Source organism: Sceloporus occidentalis, unplaced genomic scaffold, assembly GCF_023333645.1.
Source record: "Sceloporus occidentalis isolate IW3139 unplaced genomic scaffold, rSceOcc1.0.p SCAF_20, whole genome shotgun sequence".
In the NCBI taxonomy this organism is placed as follows: domain Eukaryota; kingdom Metazoa; phylum Chordata; class Lepidosauria; order Squamata; family Phrynosomatidae; genus Sceloporus; species Sceloporus occidentalis.
This window is the reverse complement of record NW_028317000.1, coordinates 7635003-7658435: the sequence shown is the minus strand read 5'-3', so window position 1 is coordinate 7658435 and position 23433 is coordinate 7635003. Positions and strand designations below refer to the sequence as shown.

General features: G+C 44.6%; 1 protein-coding gene across 2 annotated transcripts; it reads right to left on the bottom strand.

Annotated features, from left to right (window-relative positions):
- Positions 1 to 217: 217 nt before the first annotated feature.
- On the bottom strand, positions 218 to 18926 carry LOC149301869 (protein S100-A4-like). 2 transcript variants are annotated; one of them, XM_089483007.1, is made up of 3 exons: positions 18851 to 18926; positions 3029 to 3184; positions 218 to 449 (listed from the first exon to the last, which is right to left on the bottom strand). In XM_089483007.1, the coding sequence occupies exons 2-3, from the start codon at positions 3167 to 3169 to the stop codon at positions 285 to 287; spliced, it is 306 nt and encodes a 101-aa protein (XP_089339133.1). In that variant the 5' UTR covers positions 3170 to 3184; positions 18851 to 18926; the 3' UTR covers positions 218 to 284. The 2 variants fall into 2 exon arrangements, with proteins under 2 accessions (XP_089339133.1, XP_089339134.1); XM_089483008.1 differs by lacking the exon at positions 18851 to 18926 and adding an exon at positions 10327 to 10392.
- Positions 18927 to 23433: the final 4507 nt, after the last annotated feature.

The window sequence follows — 23433 nt, the reverse complement described above, 5'->3', positions numbered from 1 at the left end:
ACTTTAAAAGCAATTTGAAAAGGTAGGGCAACAGGATTGTTTGGCGCTGTCCTTGCAAAACGGGGACATTGGAGGGGACAGCATCCCCTCCAATGTCCCTGTTACAAAACAGCCACTGTCCAATTTTTATTTTTGGAGTGTTATGGAGATCCGCCTCTAAAAATCCCAAATAACCCCCAAGAAGAAGAGGCAGAACAGATCAGAGTAATAAAAAGAACCTTTTAATGTGTGGTTTTTTATTGGAAATCAGAACACTCCTCTAGGCATGTGATATCCCTTTGGGTTTATTTCTTGGGAAGAGGAGGTTTGGGACAGCCCCGGAAGAACTCATCGAATCCCATCGAGACGCAAGCCAGGAAGCAGGTGAACTCCTGGAAGTCCACTTCGTTGTCCTTGTTGTGGTCCAGGTCACCCATGATCTTCTGGAATTCAGCCGCATCCATCCGTTTCTGAGAGCGTCCAAAAAAAGAAGAAGAAAGAAGTTGAAAATGTTAAAAATGAACCATAATTTTAGGAAATGGGGACCAAATTTAGCTGGTTATTTTTTTCCCTTCTGTCTTCCTCATCTCTTGCATTCGACTCTGGGCATCTCATGCGATGAAGGATATCAATAAGTTGGAGCAGGTACAGAGAAGGGCAAGAAGGATGGTAAGAGGGATGGAGAACTAAATATATCAGGAAGGTTTTTTTATGGGTTTTTTGGGATGTTCTGGTAGAGTTTATTCCTGACGTTTTGCCCACATCTGTGGCTTCAGAGAATGCTGGCATGGAAGAGAGTGGGGTATATATATATATATATTGTGTGTGATTCTAGGTTGGGAGGAGTGATTTCCATGTTAATCTGTGTATTGTTCTGTTGTTGAATGGCAAGGCCTCAGGGTTTCTGTTTAATTCATGATCAATTGTCTGCTGGGAAACTGCTCTGATCCTGGGTGGTTTTCATTTGCATTTGCTAGGTCTTGATTTTGATGTTTTTCAGGTAGCCAAACTTTGCTCACTTTCAGGGTTTCTTCTTTCCTGTCAAAGTTGTCCAGGTGTTTGTGGATTTCAATGGCATCCCTGTGCATTTTGACCTAATCGTTGTTGGCATGGTCCAGAATTTCAGCGTTTTCAAACAGCATTTTGTGCCCAGGTTGGTTTATAACATGTTCTGCTACAGCTGATTTTTCCAGCTGACCCAGTTTGCAGTGTCTCTCGTGTTCCTCGATTCGTGTTTGGACGCTGCGTTTAGTGTAGACCTGTCTACAGCTGCATTGTATGTGGTCAAATCATGCGGCTGTGAGAGGGTCATTCCTGCCCTTCAGTGAGAGCAGCATTTGCTGGATTATTTTGTCTGGTCTGTAAGTCATTTGCCACCATGCCACCATTCTCTGAAGATACCAGCCACAGCTACTGGTGAAACGTCAGGAATAAAATTTTCCAGAACATGGTCACAGAACCCGAAAAAACCCACAAAAAACTATGGATGCCGGCCATGAAAGCCTTCAATTTCACATATTGGGAAAGGTTGAAGAAGCTGGACATGTTCAGTTTGGTGAACAGGAGACTGGGTTTTAAAATATCTCAAGAGCTACTACAGAGAGAAGGAGGCAGGTATGTTCTCTGCTGCTCCAGATGATAGGACCAGGTCTAATGGTTTGAAGTTACAACAGAGTAGGTTTCCACCAAACATTAGAAGGAACATCTTGACAGTTTGGCAATAGAATCAGTTACCTAGAAAGGTGATTATAGAATCATAGAGTTGGAGGAGACCCCAAGAAGGGCCACCCAGTCCAACCCCCTTCTGCCATGCAGGAACTCTCAATCAAAGCATCCCTGACAGATGGCCATCCAGCCTCTGTTTAAAGACCTCCAAGGAGGGAGAATCCTTGGGGTCTTTATGGGGTCTCATTCTCTGGATGTCTTCAGAAAAAGGCTGGATGGCTCCCTGCGGAGGATGCTTTAACTAAAGTTCCTCTACTAAGCAGAGGGTTGGATCTGATGTCCCATGAGACCCCTTCCAACTCAACGATTCAATGTGCCTTCTATTATTTGTATGCAATATAGGAGAGCTGTTGTTGCCGTTGCTGTCATATATGCCTTCAACCTGAAGGCGCATGACAACAACAACATATAATAAAATGTGCTGCACTTCAAAGTAATATTTCCCTGTAACATTATTTCCATAACGTTATATGGTAATAATATTTCCATGACATTGAATCAAAATACCATCCATTATGGTAACACAAATAGTCCACTGCAGTTAATAAGATGCATGTGGTCCTCCATATCCACAAATTCTTTATCCATGGATGGCTGTGTAAAGTGGATGGTGATCTTGGGCAAGTCACACTCTCTCATCCTCAGAGGATGGCAATGGGAAACCTGCTCTGAAGAAACTTGCCAAGAAAACCCTATGATAGGGTCACCTTAGGGTTGCCATAAGTCAGAAATGACCTGAAGGCACAAAACAACAACCACCACAACAACAATGTTGATGGGCACTTAGCCTCCCATCCACTCCCGGTATTCAGTAAATTTATTTATTGTATTTATTTCAAGTATTTATATCTTGGCTAACAAGATCTATTGGTAGATATTTATGCAACACTAAGGCAATGTAGGACCTTCTCCAAAGAGAGACAATATTATTTGAATTTTGCTTTGGAGAGTAGATATTTATGCAACACTAAAGCAATGTAGGACCTTCTCCAAAGAGAGATGTAATATGATTTGAATTTCACATTGGAGAGGCTCAAAAAAGGAAGCCGTTTCTTTTCCAAATCAAGGTAGAAATCTCATAAATCCATGAAAACCACAAGAAGTCTGCCAGATTAAAGTATCATCCCTATGAGGCGAGGCATGCACCCGTAGGGCATTAAACTGGTGGGTGAGGACCGGATGGGCAATGCCTTTGGTGAGACTTGATCCATTGGTGTCAGCTCTTTGTCGTCTGCTTTTCACCTAACCCTAATGTTTGTATTAACGGTAACAGATTAATAAATTTTATTGCAATGGCTTTCCCCCACAACTGAGGTGGACTTACGCTATTGAATGCTGGCAGCTCATTCAGCAGAAGATCCTTCAGCTCGGCCTTGTTGAGTTTGAACTTATCACCTTCCTTCCCGGAATATTTGTGGAAAGTGACGACAATGGTGGCCAAGGCCTTCTCCAGAGGAGTTGTCATTGCAAATGAAGCACACTGAAAAACAAAGGCAAGCATAGAATCATAGAATCGTAGAGTTGGAAGAGATCCCAAGGGACCCCATTCTGCCATGCAGGAACTCTCATTCAAAGCATCCCCGACAGATGGCCATCCAGCCTCTGTTTAAAGACCTCCAAGGAAGGAGACTCCATTACACTCTGAGGAAGGAGTGTGTTCCTCTGTTGAACAGCCCTTACTGTCAGGATGTCTCTCCTAATGTTGAGCTGGAATCTCTTTTCCTGCGGTTTGCATCCATTGTTCTATGTCCCATTCTCTGGAGCAGCAGAAAACAATCTTGCTCCATCCTCAATATGACATCCCTTCAAATACTTAAACAGGCCTATCATATCACCTCTTAACCTCCTCTTCTCCGGGCTAAACATCCCCAGCTCCCTAAATCGTTCCTCATAGGGCATGGTTTCCAGACCCTTCACCATTTTTAGTTGCCCTCCTTTGGACACACTCCAGTTTCTCAACATCCTTTTTGAATTGTGGTGCCCAGAACTGGACACAGTATTCCAGGTGGGACCTGACCAAAGCAGAATAGAGTGGCACTATTACTTCCCTTGATCTAGACACTATACTTCTATTGATACAGCCTAAAATCGCATTGGCCTTTTTAGCTGCCACATCACACTGTTGACTCATGTTCAACTTGTGGTCTACTTGGACTCCCAGATCCCTCAGAGCATGTCCCTATTGTATCTGAGAACAGGTCCTGGGGAGGGGAAGGCAAAAACTTCCAGATTTCCCTAGCCAGCATGGCCATGGAAACTTTCTAAGAGCCTCGTTGAATGAGAAAACAAAGCTGAAATGGAGCTGGAGTGGAACGGTTTTCTCTGTGCCTCTCCGCATGACGTTGTAGCACTTCAATACTCTTCTCAAGGGAGACGGTCATAAAACCGAGTCTTTTGTCATGTTGGAAAAATCTGTACAATGAAAGGTACGTTTTTACAACTGACGACAATGGGAAGTGAAGTGACGCACTACTGACGTTGTGCGATAAAGCATGACTTTTGTATTTTGAGTTCAATTTGCAGCAATGGGAGCAAACTGAAGGCAAAGGCAGAAGCTGGGAGAAAAACCGGGACATTTTAAACCAAGCTTTAAAAAGTGGACCGCCCCTGTTAAATCAGGGCAATCGGAGGGCATGAAATTGGAAGACCGTGTGAGACAGTTTAGTTTAGATCCACAAGGGCCTCATACCCGCTTACAAAAAAAGCAGTTTGCGATCCGAATCGATGGATCGACTCGACAGCGGAGCGTGGTTCCCACTACATTTGCCCCGATTGCATTTTCCCCCTGTAAAATAACTCACTTGTGATTCACATTCACAAACGTATTGGCTCAAAATGGACCGGCAAATTTAAATTGATCCCAATCCGCATCTGGTTCACACTTGTGCAGAGTCGATTTATCCAAAAAGACGCGGAAAACACCGGCTTCCAAAAGATGTGGGTTAAATGTGTCTAGCGCATGCCCCCCCCCCTCGTTGAATTGATTCAGTGATTTGATTTAAGTGTGGACCAGTGTCATTTGAACTGGTTCAAACCGAATTGCGATCCGGTTTAAAAGGTAGTGGGAATGAAGCCAAGACTTTTTTGCATTTCCACGAACGGTTGTGATTCCCCCAAGTCTGCTGATATCTCACTCTCAAGGAGTGGCTGGTGCCATTTTGTCTGTCACAGAACCAGCACTCAGCATCATCTGTCTGTCAATCTATCCCAGTATCTCTACATACTATATTCATTTATTCAGATGAATTTTGGCAATTGACTGGCTGCTGAGCAAGGAGTTTTTTTATTGATCTGCTTTTAAGTTAAGCTCATGGTTATACTTCATTTGATTGTGCATTTGACTGATTTGATTCAGCAAGGAGTTACTACAAAAGGGAGCCATTCAAGTGACTGATGCACGAGGGACTAGATGCACATTAGGCTCAAAGCACATTGGGACACAAGCTAGGGTTTGTCAATGCGCATCTTCACAATTCACTAACAGGGTTTCTTAGCTGCTCTGCTATGTAGCTAAGTATATGTCAAGTTACATAACATAGACCATGATAGAAAATTCCAGCCTTTGCTTTTAATTGAATGCAATTTAAGCATTTTTAATCCTTTTAAACTTGACTTTAGCATTGAATTTGCTTTAATTATCGTAACAATTTAATTCTATTTTAATATACGATTTTTGTACAGTTTTGTACTGTATGGTTTTTTTTAATGTTGTAAGCTTTATTATTTATTTATTTATTATTTAAGCTGCCCTGAGTCCCAGCTTTGGGAGAAAGGCGAGATGATAATAATAATAATAATAATAATAATAATAATAATAATAATATCTTTGTGGTTTGTCCTGAGTCCCAGTTTTGGGAGAAACTGAGATTGATATAAAACATCATCATCATGATCATCTTTTTCATCATGATCACCATCACCACCATCATCATCATCTTTATCTTTGTCTCTATCTATTGCTACCTCTATCATGATAAAAAACCATGGGAGGAGAAGAAAGAGACTGGACCAGACCAAAGGTCTATCTAAGCCTTGATAGGTTGTGGACCATTGGGTTTGTTGGACATGAAGTCAACCAAATGGACATGAAGTCAATCAGAAGGACACAAATACTTCTAAACCAGAGTGGGCAACTATGGCAGGCCCAGGGTGCATTTTTATAACCCACGGGGCCCACATAGCCAGCTGAAAAACAAAATACTCAAAGCATCTGGACATCGATTCCTGGTTCACAGAAATATATATATTTTAAATATTGAACCATATGTAGAGAGATCTTGCGGCATCTTTGAGACTATCTGAAAGAAAGAACTTGGCAGCATGAGCTTTTGTAGACTTAAGTCTACTTCCTCAGACGCATTTGGAAGTAATTTAAGTCTAGGAAAGCTCATGCTGCCAACCCCTTTCTTTGTATCTGAGGAAGTAGACTTTAGTCTACGAAAGCTCATGCTGCCAATTTGTTTCTTTCAGTGAGTCTCAAAGGTGCTATAAGATTTCTCCATGTACCGGTCATACAGACTAACATGGCTATATCTTTAAATGTTAGTACAGCGAGACCTTGAAACTGATTTAAAAAGTGAGTCCTGGAAGCATCCAAGACAGCAATTTGCCCCTTTTGAGACATCCTTGGTTGCTCCAGGGCTGCACTTGCCCATCCTCTGATATAAAAACATCAATATAAAAACAAGACCAGTACTTGGTCCATATAACCCAGCATTGTCCACCTGTCTAGCTGCCACTCTCACATAGAGATCCTTCCCATTCCCTGCTTCCAGTCCCATTTATTATCAAAACCTGGAGGTGACAGCAATTGAAACTGCTATGTGCAAGGCATGCGCTCTACTACCAAACTCTATAGCTCTTCCCAAGCAGACAGAAGAGGCCAAATGTCCTCAAAACTCTTGCCTCCCTCACCCTCAACAGAATACAGGATCCCAGTGTCTGTTTTCCCCCAACCCTACTATGTAATCTGCTATTCCATTACAAGGGAAAAAAGGACATCTGGTTTCTTCCAGATGTTCAAACCAAGGCCCAAGAAAGCAACATCTAGAATAGTTTTTAATGTGTATTTCGGGCAATGTGGCCATGTTCTAGAAGAGTTTATTCCTGACGTTTCGCCAGTATCCGTGGCTGGCATCTTCAGAGAATGCTGGCATGGAGGGAGTGGAGTATATATATTATGTGACCCTACTCTCTTCCATGCCAGCATTCTCTGAAGATGCCAGCCACAAATGCCGGCAAAACGTCAGGAATAAACTCTTCTAGAACATGGACTCATAACCCTGAAAAAAGATCCAAAAAACTATGGATGCCGGCCATGAAAGCCTTCAACTTCACATCTGGAATATCAATTTTCTAGACTTTGCAGAGAAAGACACCAGCCTTTTTTTTTGTCGATGAAGCAGTTCAGAGGAGAAAGCAAAGGCACTTACCTCCAAAAACGTAGCAGAGATATTCTTGAGATGAAGAAGACTGAGGTTATCCTCAGAATTTGACCAATGGCGTCACTTTATACCTTCTTCATGTCCAGCCTCTCAAGGTACCACCTGCCTGGAGCGGTTTGTATGAACCAATAACAGAGCTCCGTTTTCTAAAATTTAGGTTTCGGATGAAGTTCATTGGCTCACAGAGTTTCCAAGGCCCCGAGCAAACAAGACGGTCTCTCTCCGTTTCTCATCCCTTTCCTGCCTACGCCTCATTTTTGCCCATCGAGGTGTGAAATGTCATCAAGCAACTCATATGGGCCACTGACTTCGTGTCTTGACAGGTTGTGGACTGTTGGGCTTGTTGGAATGTACTGCCCTGAGTTCTAATCTCATCTCATCTGACATGTGAGCAGGCTCTATGTGGGGCATTGGGATCTGGATACTCCTCGCCCCATTTAACTCTCTCCTAGTTGGTGATATATCATTAAACATCAAGATGAGAATCATCTGTGCTATATTTCCAAGTTTTATGAAAAGTGGATAGCGGAAAGTTGACAGGATGAAAAGCAACTCATTTGAAATGTGGCGCTGGAGGAGCCTTATGAGATGTCAAGGACCACCAAAAAGACAAAGGAACGGGTCTGAAAGCAACCCAAGCCTGAACCTTCTCTAGAAGCAAAGATGGCTGCATTCGTGGGTATTGTACTTTGGACGTATCATGAGACAATGTGACTCATGGGAAAAGAGGAGTGGAAGACCATAGGAAAAGAAGCGGACCATACAATTGGTAGATCGATTCAACCATGGAAACCACAGTCCTGAGTTTTCAAGACCTGAATAGGGCTGTTGATGACCAAAGATCTTGGAGATCTCTCATTTATAGGATGGTCATAAGTTGAAGACAACTTGATGGAATAAATCATCAACAAGAGGTTGCGGACAACATAGGGCCTGAACAGACAGGCCAAAATAAAGCTGCTTCAGGTCACTTTGGAGGTATGCTGTTTAAATGATGCATGCGTCCTAAGAAGCTGGATGCCATGCCAAAGCCATGCTCCAGTCCTAAGGACTAGAGTGCAGCTTTGGCACAGCTTCTGGCCTTTTAAGTTGCATGTGTCATTTAAACAGCACATCTCCAAAGTGACTCGAAGCAGCTTTATTTTGGCCTGTCTGTTCGGGCCCCTAGTTCTCTTATGTCATGTTGGCCATTTCTTTCTGAAGAAAACCCTGTACTGGGCAGGATTACCTTTTGAAACTCAGGCAGATAATGTCATTGTTCCTGTTCATCAAAAAGTCCTGCAATGTTGTGCTTGCCAGCCCTGCTTCCACTACACTATCATTTGGTCTCCATCGCCAAGAATCCTGTGCCAAGATTAACAGGTTTTTCGGACTGAAATTGGCTTAATTTAGTAGCGAGAAGGAAACCCAAGAACTGAAGGTCAAAAGGAAAAAGACAGATGCGCTTTCAAGGCAGACAGCAGAGTCCTTTCTCATCTATTCCAAATGGATTAACATCACATACTTCAAAGAAGGGCACCTGTTTTCATGGTATAATATGGAAATGGAATCGAATATTTGGCTAGAGAGGTTGGGAAGACAAAGCATAGAACAAAGGAGGGAACGGGAAAATAAGCTTTTGTTGTTTCCTTTGCTTTATAACCAGAGGATCTCTTTGTAGCAGACTAAGAATGATCAAATAAAGGAAAGCTTTTGGACAGGTGATGCCTGCCTGAATGCACATTACCTTGCTGCTCAACCTTTGGTTCTCAGGTTTCTTTTCCATCAATGAACCGGGTTGACATTGGCCCTAGGCCAGCATTCATTCAGTTGGAGAGTCCTGTTCCACATTGGAAAAGGCAGATACGGTGTTTGGAGACCATCAGCCCATGTTTGGGCTGGTTTTGGGATTTCAGATGAATATGCAATTGACTGGTTGATTTAACCCCCTCAAAAAACTACCTCAAAATTTATTTCAGAAGCAAAAGTCTGCTACTGGCAGCCTCCAAACCAAACCAGGCTGGCAAGGGGTAAGACCTCTGTCTCCAGAAAATTCCCAGGCTACAGCTCTTCTAAGAAGTACAGCTGACCCTCTGCATTTGTGGCTTTGACTTTTGCGGATTTGGTTATTTGCAAATTTGATCAATATGTCATTTCAAGGGATTTCTAGGTCCTCCTGCGCAACTCTGCCAGAAGTTGACAGTAGAATTGTACTGAGCCTAGAAGTGCCTAGAGAAACCCCTTCCCTAGGCATTTGTAGGTCCTCCAGCATGATTCGATGTTCAACGTCTGGCAGATGTTAACCATAGAGTTACATTGGAAGACCTAGAGATTCCTAGAGAATTTTCTGAATCAAGGAGATGCCGAGTTAATTTCACATATCTTTGGCAGTTTGGCATTCACTGATATGGGCTGCTTGTACATCATCCTTACTGTGTCTTCTGCCATTCCTTCCACATTTTTCCATAGTGCAATGACAATGAGAGCCAGCATGGTGTGGTGGTTTGAGTGCTGGACTAAGACTCTGAAGACCCAGGGTTTGGATCCTGGTTCTGCCATGTAGACCCACTGGGTGAGTCATGCTTGGGCCAATGACACTCTCTCAGCCTCCGAGGATGGCAATGGCAACCCCCCTCTGAAGAAGCTTGCCAAGAAAACCCCATGATAGGTTTGCTTTAGGGTCGCCATAATTTAGAAATGACTTCAAGGCACACAACAACAGTGACCTGGCCTCCAACTCTTATCTTGAGATGCTCAAAACACACATTTTATTATAAATTGTTGTTGTCATCGTGTGCCTTCAAGTTGTTTCTAACAGACTCTTAGGATGTCACTTGGTGCAACCTGTACCCCCTTCACTCCCCTAGTGATGCCACTGGTTGGAAGGCATGAAAAATGTGCACTTCCTGGAGAAAACTTGGTATTATGTGCATTATGCTCAACCTTGTCTGAATCTGTTTGTGTGAATCCGTTCAGTCGCCGGGTAAGGTCCAGCTAGGCATCCCTGTCCCTAGCTGCATTACAACAGCGATCTTCCTATACAACAAGATGGCCACCTGCACTTTTGCAAACCTGTCCTCCAAATCAACTCCCTCGGAATGTAGCTTGATCTCACCTCACCCCTTTAAAATACATCTGCCTTTGTGAAGTCCAAATAATTCTATTTGTTTGTCCTCTTGTAAATTTATATTTGGATTACCTTGCTGTCTCTAGGTCGGCCTTCCTGGGGTGTGTCATCGGAGGGCTTAAAAGCCACATTGTCATCTCTCTTTACTCTCGGGCGGAACATTTGTTGTGTGTCTTTGTCTGTTTCTGTGTCTGTGTTTAGGGAAATATTTGCACTATTTCTTATCTCTTGTTTGCATTTGGAGGGATATTGGGAGATTGTTTGATAAGGGGGTGGCAGAGTCAGCAAATCACTTTGCTGGCAGGAGCAACCTGGGGCTGTCTTATTGGGAGAACAAGGGGGTTGGTTGCTCAAGAAACTTTGCCGCCTGAGGCAAATGACAAAATGGCGCCCGCACTCCCATAATTCCACATGGTGATTTAATCTTTCCTCAACCCTGGCGAACAGGATCAGAATCCAAAATGGCCTTAACAGATGAGAGAGTTGGGCCAAAACTAACAAAATGCATTTCGATAGGGAGAAATGTAAGGTACTGCACATAGGCAGAAAAAAATAATAATGAAAGGCTCAGATATAGGATGGGTGACACCTGGCTTGACTACAATACTAGGATCTAGGAGTCTTGGTGGACCACAAGCTAAACATGAGTCAATGGTGTGCTGCAGCAGCTAAAAAGGCCAATGCGATTCTAGGCTGCATCAATAGAGGTATAGTGTCTAGAGATCATGGGAAGTAATAGTGCCACTCTATTCAACTTTGGTGAGGCCTCACGTGGAATACTGTGTCCAGTTCTGGGCACCACAATTCAGCCAAGATATTGAACTGGAGCGGTTCCAGAGGAGGGTGACCAAAATGGTGAAGGTTCTGGAAACCATGAAGTTTACCGCACCGGGGATAAAACGTTCCCCGATGCGTTCTAATGTGCACGAGCGGGGCCGCGCATGGAGCGTGATAGGAACCCGATGGGGCCCAGAATGCGACTTTACCGCACAGGGAATGCCGCCGCCACCGTCGAGCGTTCCCATCGCGTTCCCATCAGGTTCCAGAGGGCTCCATTTCTGGGAACGGTTTCAAAACAGTTCCCAGAAATGGCGTCCATCGCGTTCCCATTGGGTTCCAGAGGGCGCCATTGGACGCCATTTCTGGGAACTGTTTTGAAACCATTCCCAGAAATGGCTCCCTCTGGAACCTGATGGGAACGTGATGGGAACGCTCAACGGTGGCGGCGGCATTCCCTGTATGGTAAAGTCGCATTCTGGGTCCCATCGGGTTCCTATCACGCTCCGTGCGCAGCCCTGCTTGTGCACGTTAGAATGCATCGGGGAACGTTTTATCCCCAGTGCAGTAAACTTCCATCTCTTATGAGGAGAGACCTGGGGAGCTGGGTATGTTTAGCCTGCAGAAGAAGAGGTTAAGAGGTGATATGATATCCCTGTTCAAGTATTTGAAAGGGTGTCACATTGAGGATGGAGCAAGCGTGTTGTCTGCTGCTCCAGAGACAAGGAGACGCAGCAATGAATGCAAGCTACACTAAAAGAGATTCCACTTCAAGATTAGGAGGAACATTCTGATAGTAAGAGCTGCTTGACAGTGGAAGACGCTGCTTCAGAGGGTGGTGGAGTCTCCTTCTTTGGAGGTTTCTAAACAGAGGCTAGATGACCATCTGTCTGGTCATTGTGTCTTCGTACATGGCAGAATGGGTTGGACTGGATGGCCCTTGGGATCTCTTCCAACTCTATGATTCTATCATTAGGTAATGTGTGTCTTTTGCACAGGCTGAGATACATTTCCTCTGAACTATTGAAGGCCCTGATGCAAATCGAAGGGATTGTGGAAGCAAACCATTTCCCAAGAATGTAAATCACTGTGGCAAATTACATCCCCACCCAGGAATCTGGAGTCTGCATTGAACCGCACCTTCCCCTTTTCAAAGCTCCCCCCAATGTACACACACCTTGTGTCTCCAGGGCGCTCATAAACTGGTAAGACTGGTTGGCCGGATCCAGTTCTTTGGGAAAGTCACCACTAAAATCCTCGGGCAACTTGTGGATCCTCGCACCCTTCGCCAATCTCCTTCACCACTTTATCTGTCTGTCTCCCTCAATAAAGTAGACATGGTGATGCAACCATTTTTACAGGCCTCCTTCTTGCGTTTGCACCAGGGATGTAGCTATGGGAGGGGAGGCAAAATGAAGCCATTGCCCCCCAAATAGGTACTCCATCCTCGCAATTAAATTTCCCATCAGTCCCCAAATTTCTTATTTAAAATGATGGTTGCGTTTTTGGAAAGTAGGCAGCCAAAGCAAAGGGGCAGTGAAAGCTTGCAAGGAAATGTGAACCCAGCAAAGACAAGAATTCTAGGTTTTTCAGTGCGTCAACCCTTTTCAGGGCTAGAAATGTGAACAGGGAAAGGAAAGGTCATTGAGGGGGCTGAATTTACTTGCATCCTAGCTGCAAGTTGCAAAAGCTCCCATTTCAGGAGCCATCTACCTCCAAAATGCCAGCTTTAAGCAAGTGGAGGAAAGAGGCCAATTTTCCAGTTGGGAAAGGGGTCAAGCAAGGCTGCATTCTTTCACCTTTTCTTTTCAACTTGTATGCAGAGCATAGTATAAGCAAAGCAGGCTTGGACACAGAAGAAGGAGGAATGAAAATAGGAGGAAGGAAAATCAACAATGTATGATATGCAGATGATACTATACCATTAGCAGAAAACTTTGGGGCTGTGCAGACTGGTGGGAAAGGCTGGCCTGGGGGTAGAATTGGGGCATGGCATCCACATGATGCATGCCCTCAGGCCAGTGTGACACTGTGTGCCGCACCACATGGAGTGTCATGGCGCTCCTTTGGAGCTGCATCTAGATCAGTGATGGTGAACCATTTAGAGGCCGAGTTCCCAAACTGCAACCCAAAACCTACTTATTTATTGCAAAGTGCCGTGTCCCTCTGGCTTTCTAGTAACAAACCCTGGCAAACTCTGTGCTGGGACAATGGCACACGTGCTGACAGAGAGGGCTCTGTGTGCCACCTGTGGCATGCGTGCCATAGGTTCGCCATCACTGTTGATGCAGTGCCAAAGGAATACAATAAACCTGCAGCACTGGTGGCTACGGCATCCTTCCCATGGTGCAAAAAGGAGCCACAAAAAACTGCAGAAAGGCCAGATCGGGGCCACATCATGCAGTTGCCAAGGCCCCAATCTGGTGAAGATGAAGGCATTTGGGGTGGCCTGCACAGCCCCTTTGAAAACCTAGATCAACTACTTAGGAAGGTCAAAGAAGAAAGTGCAAAGGCAGGCTTACTGTTGGATTTACAGAAAACAAAAATAATGCCCTGGGAGAATTTGCACAAATTCGATCTAGACAATGAGGCTGTAGAATTAGTAAAAGAGTTCCTATACTTTGGATCAGACCTTGACCAGAATGGGGAATGCGGTCAAGAAACCAGAAGAAGACTAAGGATAGGGAGGGCAGCTATGAAAGAACTGGAAAAGCTCTTAAAGAGGAAATATATGCAACTAAGCACGAAAGTTAGAATCGTACAAGCAACCGTATTCCCCTTACCGTGTAAGGATGCGAGAGATGGACAGTTACAAAAACGGACAAAAAGATAAATTCATTTGAGATATGGCGCTGGAGAAGAGAGCTGAGGATCCTGTGGACAGCAAAAAGAGCAAGTAAATGAGCAGATCAAGCCTGAGGTTTTCCTGGAGGCAAAGATGGCTAAATGGAGGCTGTCGTACTTTGGCCACATTGTGAGAAGGCATGAATCATTAGAAAAAACAGCAATGCAAGGAAAGATGGAGGGAAGCAAAAGAGAGGAAGACCACATGCTAAATGGATGGAGTCTATTAAGGAGGTCATGGGTGCGGATATGGGAGAACTTATAAGAATAGTGGAAGACAAGGAGTCTTGGAGATGTCTCATGCACAGGTTCGCCATGAGTCGGGATCGACTCCAGGGTGTTTAACAGCAACGACAAAGGAAAGAGAAAGTCCATCATTGGGAAACAGGATGTTGTACAACAGAGATTTGTTCGGTTTGACCCAAAGTCTGGTTATATTACACTGCCGATCCCTGTTGCTTCCAGTCAGAATAAGTGGGTGGACATGCCTCCACTTGCTCATGCAAAAGCTGCGATTTGAACACATCACTGACTCCTGAGTAAGGAACCAGGGAGTGGCAATTGTTCCAAATCAATTAATTCAAAGGTCGAAACCTATGTTACGTGGAGCAGTAAACTGGAACTTCCTGATGCGGAAGGAGAGCATCAATAAATTCAAAATGCATGGGCAAACTGGAAATTTTGCGCTGATTCTTGTGTGTTTCTTTTTGGATATGAAATCCTGCCCTTTGGGCCCCTAAACATGCACAGAGGTTCCTGGCGTTTCAGAACATGGCCACATCGCCCGAAAAGCCTTCAACTTCACATTAAGAGTAAAAACTCTTGATTATTTTGTATCGTATATGTTGTAAACAAACAGAAAGAGGGGTCAAGGGCTACAACACACCACAGTTCTCAGAATCCTATAGCATTGAGCCAAGGCACTTTAAGTGGTGTCGAACCGGATTATTTCTGCAGTGTGGATGCAGCCAAGAGAATGAGATCTGGCCATCCAACTGGTCTCTTTCAGGACAGAGCGGTTTCTGCTGGAGGCGACTGACGCTAATCACATTATTCTGCCTTAAAGCAGAAAACAAAATGAGATCAGGTTTCCTTTTGCTGATGCATCCATTTCTTGGTCTCTCAGGTCTTTTCCTGCAAAACTTGAGAGGACTGGATTGGACTTGTCATCTGCGGCGATGGACGACAACTGGAGTATTTCAGCAAAGGACATGAGTCTGTGCGGAGTGATCCACTCCAAAAGATACCACTTGCTGCCATATATATAATAAAATGGTATGGGATGACGGTATGAAGCCCACTGGCTGGCCTTGGGTAAGTCACACTCTCTCAGCTTCAGGGGAAGGCAGTGGCAAACCTCCTCTGAACAAATCTGGCCAAGAAAACCCCAGGATAGGTTTGCTTTAGATTCACCATAAATCAGAAAAGGACTTGAAGGCACAAAGCCACAACAAAAGTGTCATGGGGAATTTTTGTGTGCTGGCACTCATCCTGACAATCCTTCCACCCCTTTAAAATAATAGAATCATAGAATCCTAGATTTGGAAGAGACCTCAAGGGCCATCCAGTCCAACCCCCTGCCATGCAGGAAATCTAAATCAAAGCATCCCCAACATATGGCCATTCAGCCTCTGTTCAAAGACCACCAAGGAAGGAGACCCCACCACACTCCAAGGGAATGTCTTCCACTGTCAAACAGTCCTTACTGTCAGGAGGTTCCTCCTAATGTTGAGCTCTGGAACCTCTTTTCCTGCAGTTGCATCCATTGCTCTGCGTCCTGTTCTCTGGAGCAGCAGAAAACAAGCTAGCTCCCTCCTCAATATGACATCCCTTCAAATACTTAAACAGGGCTATCCTATCACCTCTTAAACTTCTCTTCTCCAGGCTAAACATCCCCAGTTCCCTAACTCTTTCCTAATAGGGCATGGTTTGCAGACCCTTCACCGTTTTAGTTGCCCTCCTATGGACATGCTCCAGTTTCTGTGCATCCTTTTCAAATTGTGGTGCCCAGAACTGGACACAATATTCCAGGTGGGGCCTGACCAGAGCAGAATAGAGTGGCACTATTACTTCCCTTGATCTAGACACTATACTTCTATTGATGCAGTCTAAAATCACATCGGCCTTTTTAGCTGCCGCATCGCACTGTTGACTCATGTTCTCCTCCTCCTCCTCCTCCTCCTCATTTTATTTTCTTATATCCCGCCTTTCTCAACATTAGGAGGAACCTCCCGACAGTAAGAGCAGTTCGACAGTGGAAGATGGTCCTTCAGAGAGAGAAGGAGTCTCCTTCTTTGGAAGTCTTTAAACAGAAGCTGAGAGTTCCTGCATGGCAGAATGAGGTTGGACTAGATGGCCCTTGGGGTCTCTTCCAACTCTATGATCCTATGTGAAAGAACTCATCTACTGAATTTCTACCCTCTAAGAGAGAGATAGTGTGGCATAATGGTTTGAGTGTTGGACTACGACTCTGTCGATCAGGATTCGATTCCTGCTCCATGTGCAGCTTAACCATGATGCGCAGCTTAACTATGAAACACACTGGGTGACCTTGATCAAGTCACGCTCTCTCAGCCTCAGTGGACGGCAATAGCAACCCCCTTCCGAAGAAACTGGCCAAGAAAACCCTATGACAGATCCTCCTTAGGGTCCCCATAAGTCAGAAATGCTGCTGAAATTGCCACCCTGTTGAATTTTCTAGCTTGCTAAAGAATGTATCCTAATAACCTTCTGCTTTGCAATCGTTCATGTTGGCTTTCTACCCTGTTACAGGAATTTACCTGTCAAGTTTTGGCCCTGTAACAAAAATTCACAAATTTCTACCCGGAGGAAAAAATTTTACAACTTGAATTTTTTACTCTCCTCAACGGAGAGGCACATTCCAGAAAGAAAAAGGCTGCAAGCCGTATCTCAGAATCAAAGACTCACATTAAGACCTACAGCCTCTCAGCAAGTCACAGGGTACTTCTTAGACACACACACACACACAACTGGTGCCTTCACAGCCTGGCATTTTGCCCCTTTGCCAGGGTGCGGTGCCTCGGGCAAAGGAGGAGTGAGCTCCATCACGAGGATTTGACTCACACAAGGCGGCCGGAGAGCTAAGTAATCTCAGAGAAGCAGTGACCGTGGAAAGAGCAGCCGGAGCGGAGACACAACCCACAACGCACAACTCACATGATTCTTGTGCCCATTCTAGTGCCCACAGCCCAGCCCTGGTCCCACTGTAGGGAACGGGGATGTTTTGGATTGTTGTCGTTGTTGTTGGCTATTAAGTCAACTTCGACTTAACACTCTTCCCACTAGAAGACAGGATCAACATTCGAAAGGAACAGATTAAAAAGCTGGGCCAAAGCAAACGAAATGAATTTCAACACAGAGAAATGTAAGGTACTGCACTTAGGCAGAAAAGTGAAATGCGTAGATATAGGATGGGGGACATCTGGCTGAATGAGAGTTATAAGTGTGAAAGGGATCTAGGAGTCCAATTGCTGCTAAAGGGAGTTCAAAATGCAAACGTAGTTGGTATTCAATTAACCCAGCCAGACTCTTCCCAGCAGGACCAGGCAAAAGCAAACTGCTGCATCTTCCCCTGGTTTGTTTCTTCATCCGGATTAATAACTTTTACCATCTTGACCACATTCTGTTGTGGTTTGGCTACACAAGCCCTCTTCCTAAATCCCATTGTCTTGCATTGACACGGCAAACAGCTTTGTTTGAGAATGCAAAACAGCTCTACAAAAGGGGTTTTTATGTGACCAAAAAAAGTCACTTTCCAGGCAAGGAAGGGTTGATCCACACCTTGGTTTGCAGAAACCAGCACATTGGTTCCACATTTATGGTCTGGGTGTGCTTTCTCACCTTATCATGAGCATTTACATTTGGACCACCCTTGCCTGTGGAAACTGGAACTCTTTTAAGTTGCGCCCACACGCCACACAAATATCCATTCATTGTGTACACACAAACACATACACACACTGTTTTGTCCTGTCTGCCCCCATGTTCCCGGCTCTCGAAGCTTCCCTGTCTTTTGCATGCTGGCCTCCCTTGTCTGCTGGCCATTCATCCATGAAAAAAGCCAGAGACCTCGAAACAGCATCGGCAGCAAATACCCGTTACTCGAAAGCAAGGGATCTCCGTTCGGTGGAAACCCAACTGCGGCCTCATCTTCACATAGAAGAAGAGAAAAACCATCTCAAATCAGGTCCAAGATTCATCTAGTCCAGGGATGACAAACCTGCATCAAACCGCATCAAAGTTTATTGAATGCAAAAATGGTTTGCATGCAATAACCTTGGTACAGTGGTCCCTCCACTTTTTGCTGGGGTTAGGGGCGAAGGACCCCCGCGGATGTGGGAAAACTGCAAATAAAAAATGCCAAGATTAAAAATGCACACATTGGAACTGGAAAAATACTCTTTTTGTAGTGAAGACAATGAGACGTAAGTGATAAAAAGCTTTATACAAACAGGACAAACATGGGAAGTCAGTTGCAAATACAGTTGGCCCTCCATATCTGGATTTTTTTTATCCATGGATGCTTGGCTTGAAAATACTCTCTCTCTCTCTCTCTCTCTCTATATATATATATATATATATATATATTCCAATAAGCAAACCTTGATTTTGCCATTTTTATATAAGGGACACCAATTGACTGTGCCATTGTATTTAATGGGACTTGAGTATCCATGGATTTTGGAACCAAATCCCTTGCTCAGTTTAGGCTAGCTTCCATTTCTCCTCCTGGTTTTCCCTTTCCTATGACCAGTCAGACAGAGTATGCTCTATCTATCCTCTTGCTTCCAGGATTCTCCCAGTTGTAAGGCCTCCCCTGAAATATTGTCCTGTTGCTGTTTTTCTATGCAAACTTTTCGACTTCCCATTTCATTTAATCTCATTTTACAAAATGTGCTGCCTTATGGCTTGCATCCATGCACATTTCTTGAGCAACGCATGCATGCAAACTGACCCTTTAATGGCACGCAGATCGCAAGTTGGGGAGAAGGAAGGCTTTCACTCATTGCTTTCTCTCCACATTCCTCCGGACTTGGTTACGAATTCTGCAACGAAATGACTCAGCCCGACCTTCCAGATTTGAGACAAATGAGGATGTCTGGCTGGTGACTCACGCCGTAAACACACACCCTTTTTCTTGAGTTGCCAGGAAGCCTTGACCACAGATCCTTCCTTTCTCTGCCTCTGGTTTTTATTAGCAGCAAGGAAATGGATTCGTTTTCTGGTCTGGCTTTGCCAGTTTGGATGAACGTCCCTTGCTTCAAACATGGGCCGGCCCTTAAAACCATGGTCATGGTTGTGTGGGGAAGATAAGAGAGGCGAGTATCATCCGCCCAATAGTGTAGTGGTTTGAGCATTGGATTATATCTCTGGAGACCAAGGTTCGAATCCTGGCCCAGCAATGGAAACCCATTGGGTGCCCTTGGGCGAGTCACACTCTCTCAACCTCAAAGGAAGGCAACGATAAACCTCCTCTGAACAAACCTTGCCAAGAAAACTCCATTTGTGTTAGGGTTGCCATAAGTCAGAAGTGACTTGAAGGCACACAACAACAGCAGCAACAACAACAACAATTGTCTCTTTGCATCAATAATTGCATCAGTTGTTGCACCAACAATAACTGTCTCTCTGCCTCCCTCTTTCCCTTTAAAGATGGAAAGGATATTTTAAAAATGGTTGAAAAACCTGTTTTTCAAGTGTTAAGAAACCCCAATGTGGGGAATTCTGGCCTGATGAGAACTTTCGCAGTTGAGGACTTATTCTGCGCAAAATTTTGAACATGGTGGTTTTGCGCAGAAAATCTGAACATGGTTGTATTTTCTGCAGAGGAAGCAGCACTTTCAGCAGCAAATATTTTATTAAGTAGTAAATATTTTCTATTTCCTGCACAGAAAGTATGGTTTCCTGCAAAGAAGATTCTGCAACTGGAGACATTCTGCACCATTTGCAGAGAAAAACAGCACTTTTGTGCAGAAAAAAAGCTCTATGCCGAAATTTTCTGTGCAGAAAATGCTGTTTCTGAGAGCCTTCAATGGTCCGTTTGTAGACCAACCAGTCCTGCAGTCTTTTGCAATACAACCAGGCTCAGATTACTTAGGCTCAGATCACTTAGGCTCAGATCACTTCTCAGTCAGGACACTCTGAGCATGCACAGAGTACACCTCTAGCTCCTTTCTCACCCCTGAGCGTACGAATTATCAGCTCCCCCATATCTGTAGCATAGAGAACAGGCGGATATGGCTTAAAAGGATGTGGATCATCCTTGCCGTTCAACCCCCCACCCGGCTCTCATTTTGCAAAACGTTTCCGAAGCCTGGAAGCCATTTCAGAAGCAGTCTCCTTTCCTTGCGCATCAGCTGCCTTGTGCTGCCACCTGGTGGCTGCTGGGCTTCACTGCAGGATTGGGTGGGTGGGGTGCCTCTTGTGGTCTTAGGATTTCATTTTGTTGCCCTCTGGTGGTTAAACTCAGAACTGCAAAACCAGACTTCTCCATTGAAATAAAGTTGTAATTATAGACCCAATACAGATGGGCGAGAAGGAGTGTGCCGGCGCCGATTCTACGGTTCTGGAGCATGCAGCAAATGGATGCTCTGGAACCTCATGTCCACATGAGGGCCACCATGATGACGCAAGCATGGCGCAACTCCCTGCCATGCAGCAACTCTCAGTCAAAGCATACCTGACAGATGGCCATCCAGCCTCTGTTTAAAGACCTCTAAAGAAGGAGACTCCATTACTCTCCAAGTCAGTATATTCCACTGTCGAACAGCCCTTACTGTCAAGAAGTTCCTCCTAATGTTGAGATGGGATCTCTTTTCCTGTAGCTTGCATCCATTGCTCCGCATCCTATTCCCTGGAGCAGCAGAAAACAAGCTTGTTCCTTCCTCAATATGACACCCCTTCAAATAGCTGAAGACTATCCTGTTCAGAGAAGCGTTCCCATACATTGCATAATTGTCACTTGCTATTTGATGTTCTTTTGTTGCCTGTTTTATTGAGTCATTTCCTGTATTGCTATGTATTTTATATGTATTATCCTACTAGAGAGGCAGGCTAGCTCCAACAGGCCTCCCTAGAAGATGATTAACCATCCATTAAGAAGCCAAGCCCTCCCTCCAGTCCATCTCCCCTGATCCAGGCCTCGGAGGTAGAGAAGAACTGCTGGACCTCATCCCCTTCCCCACCACCACTCCCTTCTCCTTTTGTGTTGTGTCTTTGTAAGCCTGATGGCAGGGAACTGTCCAATTAAAAAGATTGTATGTACAGCGCTGTGTAAATTTACAGCGCTTTATAAATAAAGGTTAATAATAATAATAATAATAATAATAATAATAATATTTAAACAGGGCTATCATATCACCTGTTAACCTTCTCTTCTCCGGGCTAAACATCCCCAGCTCCCTTAGTCCAAAAGCTGCATAAGAGTAGTCCTTGTTGAGATGCAAATGGACTTTACATTTCCCGGACTTTGCCCAATTGCCCCATGGCCAGAGGAGGAGGGGTCAGCTTGCTAAAGATATCCACCCCATACCATCTTAGCTAAGGACAGAAACAACAAAATGCAGGCATCTTACTAACACCTCTAATTTTTTCTCCAGTTTGGTATGTAACATCCTGCCTGACGGAGAAGCCAGTGGAGCTTTGAAAGCTTGCGACAAAGATATTGTGCATTTCGGTTGGCCAATGAAGGCATCACTGTTTGGTGGATTTTTGTTTGGATCCCCCTCTGGGGTGTCATCTGGTGAGGTCCATGCTCCCCGCGCCCCTCATTGATGCCACTGCTTGAAGCAGAGAACTGTTTTTTCCGGCTTCTGTTTTTGCGGGGGTGGTAAAATCTCATATAGATAGTAACGATGGATAGGAGGGCCTGTTATCAGCTTTGGCCGATACGCCAACTGTCCTTCCTAGAGTCGGAGGATCTGAAGATGGTAGTGCACACGCTGGTAACTTCAAGGCTGGATTTCTGCAATGCACTTTGCATTGGGCTACCTTTGTACCAAGTCTGGAAACTCTAACTGGTTCAGACTGATTAATGGATGTATCCAGGTGTGATCACATAAAAAAGGTAAAGGTAGCTCCTTGAGATGAATATCTAGTCGTAACTGGCTGTAGGAGGCAATGCTCATCTAAGCCAAAGAGCCAGCGTTGTCCAAGGACTACTCCGGTGGCCATGTGGCCTGCGTGACTGCACCAAACGCAGTTACCTTCCCAACAAAGTGGTACCTATTTATCTACTTGCGTTTGCATGCTTTCGAACTGCTAGTTTGGCAGAAGCTGGGACTAGTGACAGGAACTCATCCCATCATGCGGCACATGAACCGCCAACTTTCCAATCTTCTGATAGTCAGAATTGGCATCCAAACCACTAATTAGTTTCCGGGCAAAGTGCAAAGTGTTGGCTATTACTTGTAAAGCCCTACATGATTTGGGTCCAGGGTACCTACAGGATTGCCTTCTCTGATACAAGCTAATACTCTTGGTAAGGCAAGATATACCCCATGTTCCAGAAAGAGAATGACCAGACAGTAGCTGGCATAGAGAGCTAAGGGGACCCTCCATGACCAGGGGCAGGATATCTCCACGGGTCAGTTGCTGGAGAACAGTAGATGGGCATTTTGTGTGTGTGTTGTGTGTACTTTGCTCAGTAGTGTCTGGAATAGAATGTGCAGTGAGTTGGACCTCTGGTGTCCGACAGATGGGTTTTGGAGTCCTTGTTAACATCACAGCCATGGAATGAAGGCAGTACATGCAAAAAGGATCACGAAGTCTTAGTGGACCCCAGGCTGAACATGAACCAGCAGTGCAATGTGGCAGCTAAAAAAGCCAATGTGATTCTAGGTAGCATCAATAGGAACATAGTGCCTAAATCAAGGGAAGTAATAGTCCCATTCTGTTCTGCTCTGGTCAGGCCTCACCTGGAATATTGGGTCCAGTTCTGGGCACCACAATTCAAGCTGGAGCGTGTCCGGAGGAGGGCAACCAAAATGGCGAAAGAAATTCTATGGAAACAACCAAGCCCTACCAGGAGCCGCCTAGGAAACTGGATATGTTTAGCCTGGAGAAGCGAGGTTAAGAGGTGACACAATAGCCATGTTGTTTAATATTTGAAAGGATATCATATGGAAGAAGGAGCAAGCTTGTTTTCTGCTGCTCCAGAGACTAGGGATGTGATCAATGGTCCACACATTTAAAATGGAACATTTAAAACACTCTTCATTCCAGTCAAACAGAATGTGATCTGGCCACATGTGATTCATAGGGGTTTGGAGTTTTTTACTACCTCCTCCCCCCAAAAAAAATGTAATCTATCCTGAAAGCATCTATCCTGCCTTTAGCATGAACACAAACAGTTGGAATTTTGTTAAGTTCTTTGGCATCATTTTCCTTTGCTTCATCCTATAGATCCTTTGTCACATGCCCCTAAATTTTACCCTCGACTTATACATGGGTCATATATCAAAATCCATAATTTTAGCCCCCCAAACCTGCCCTCGACTTATACATAAGGTCAACTTATAATCAAGTATATATGGTAAT

Coding starts and splice junctions, on each gene's coding strand:
- LOC149301869 (XM_089483007.1), bottom strand. CDS start 3,169: ATGACAACTCCTCTGGAGAAGGCCTTGGCCACCATTGTCGTCACTTTC. Junction 450..3,028: donor AGCTGCCAGCATTCAATAGC/GTAAGTCCACCT, acceptor GGACGCTCTCAG/AAACGGATGGATGCGGCTGA.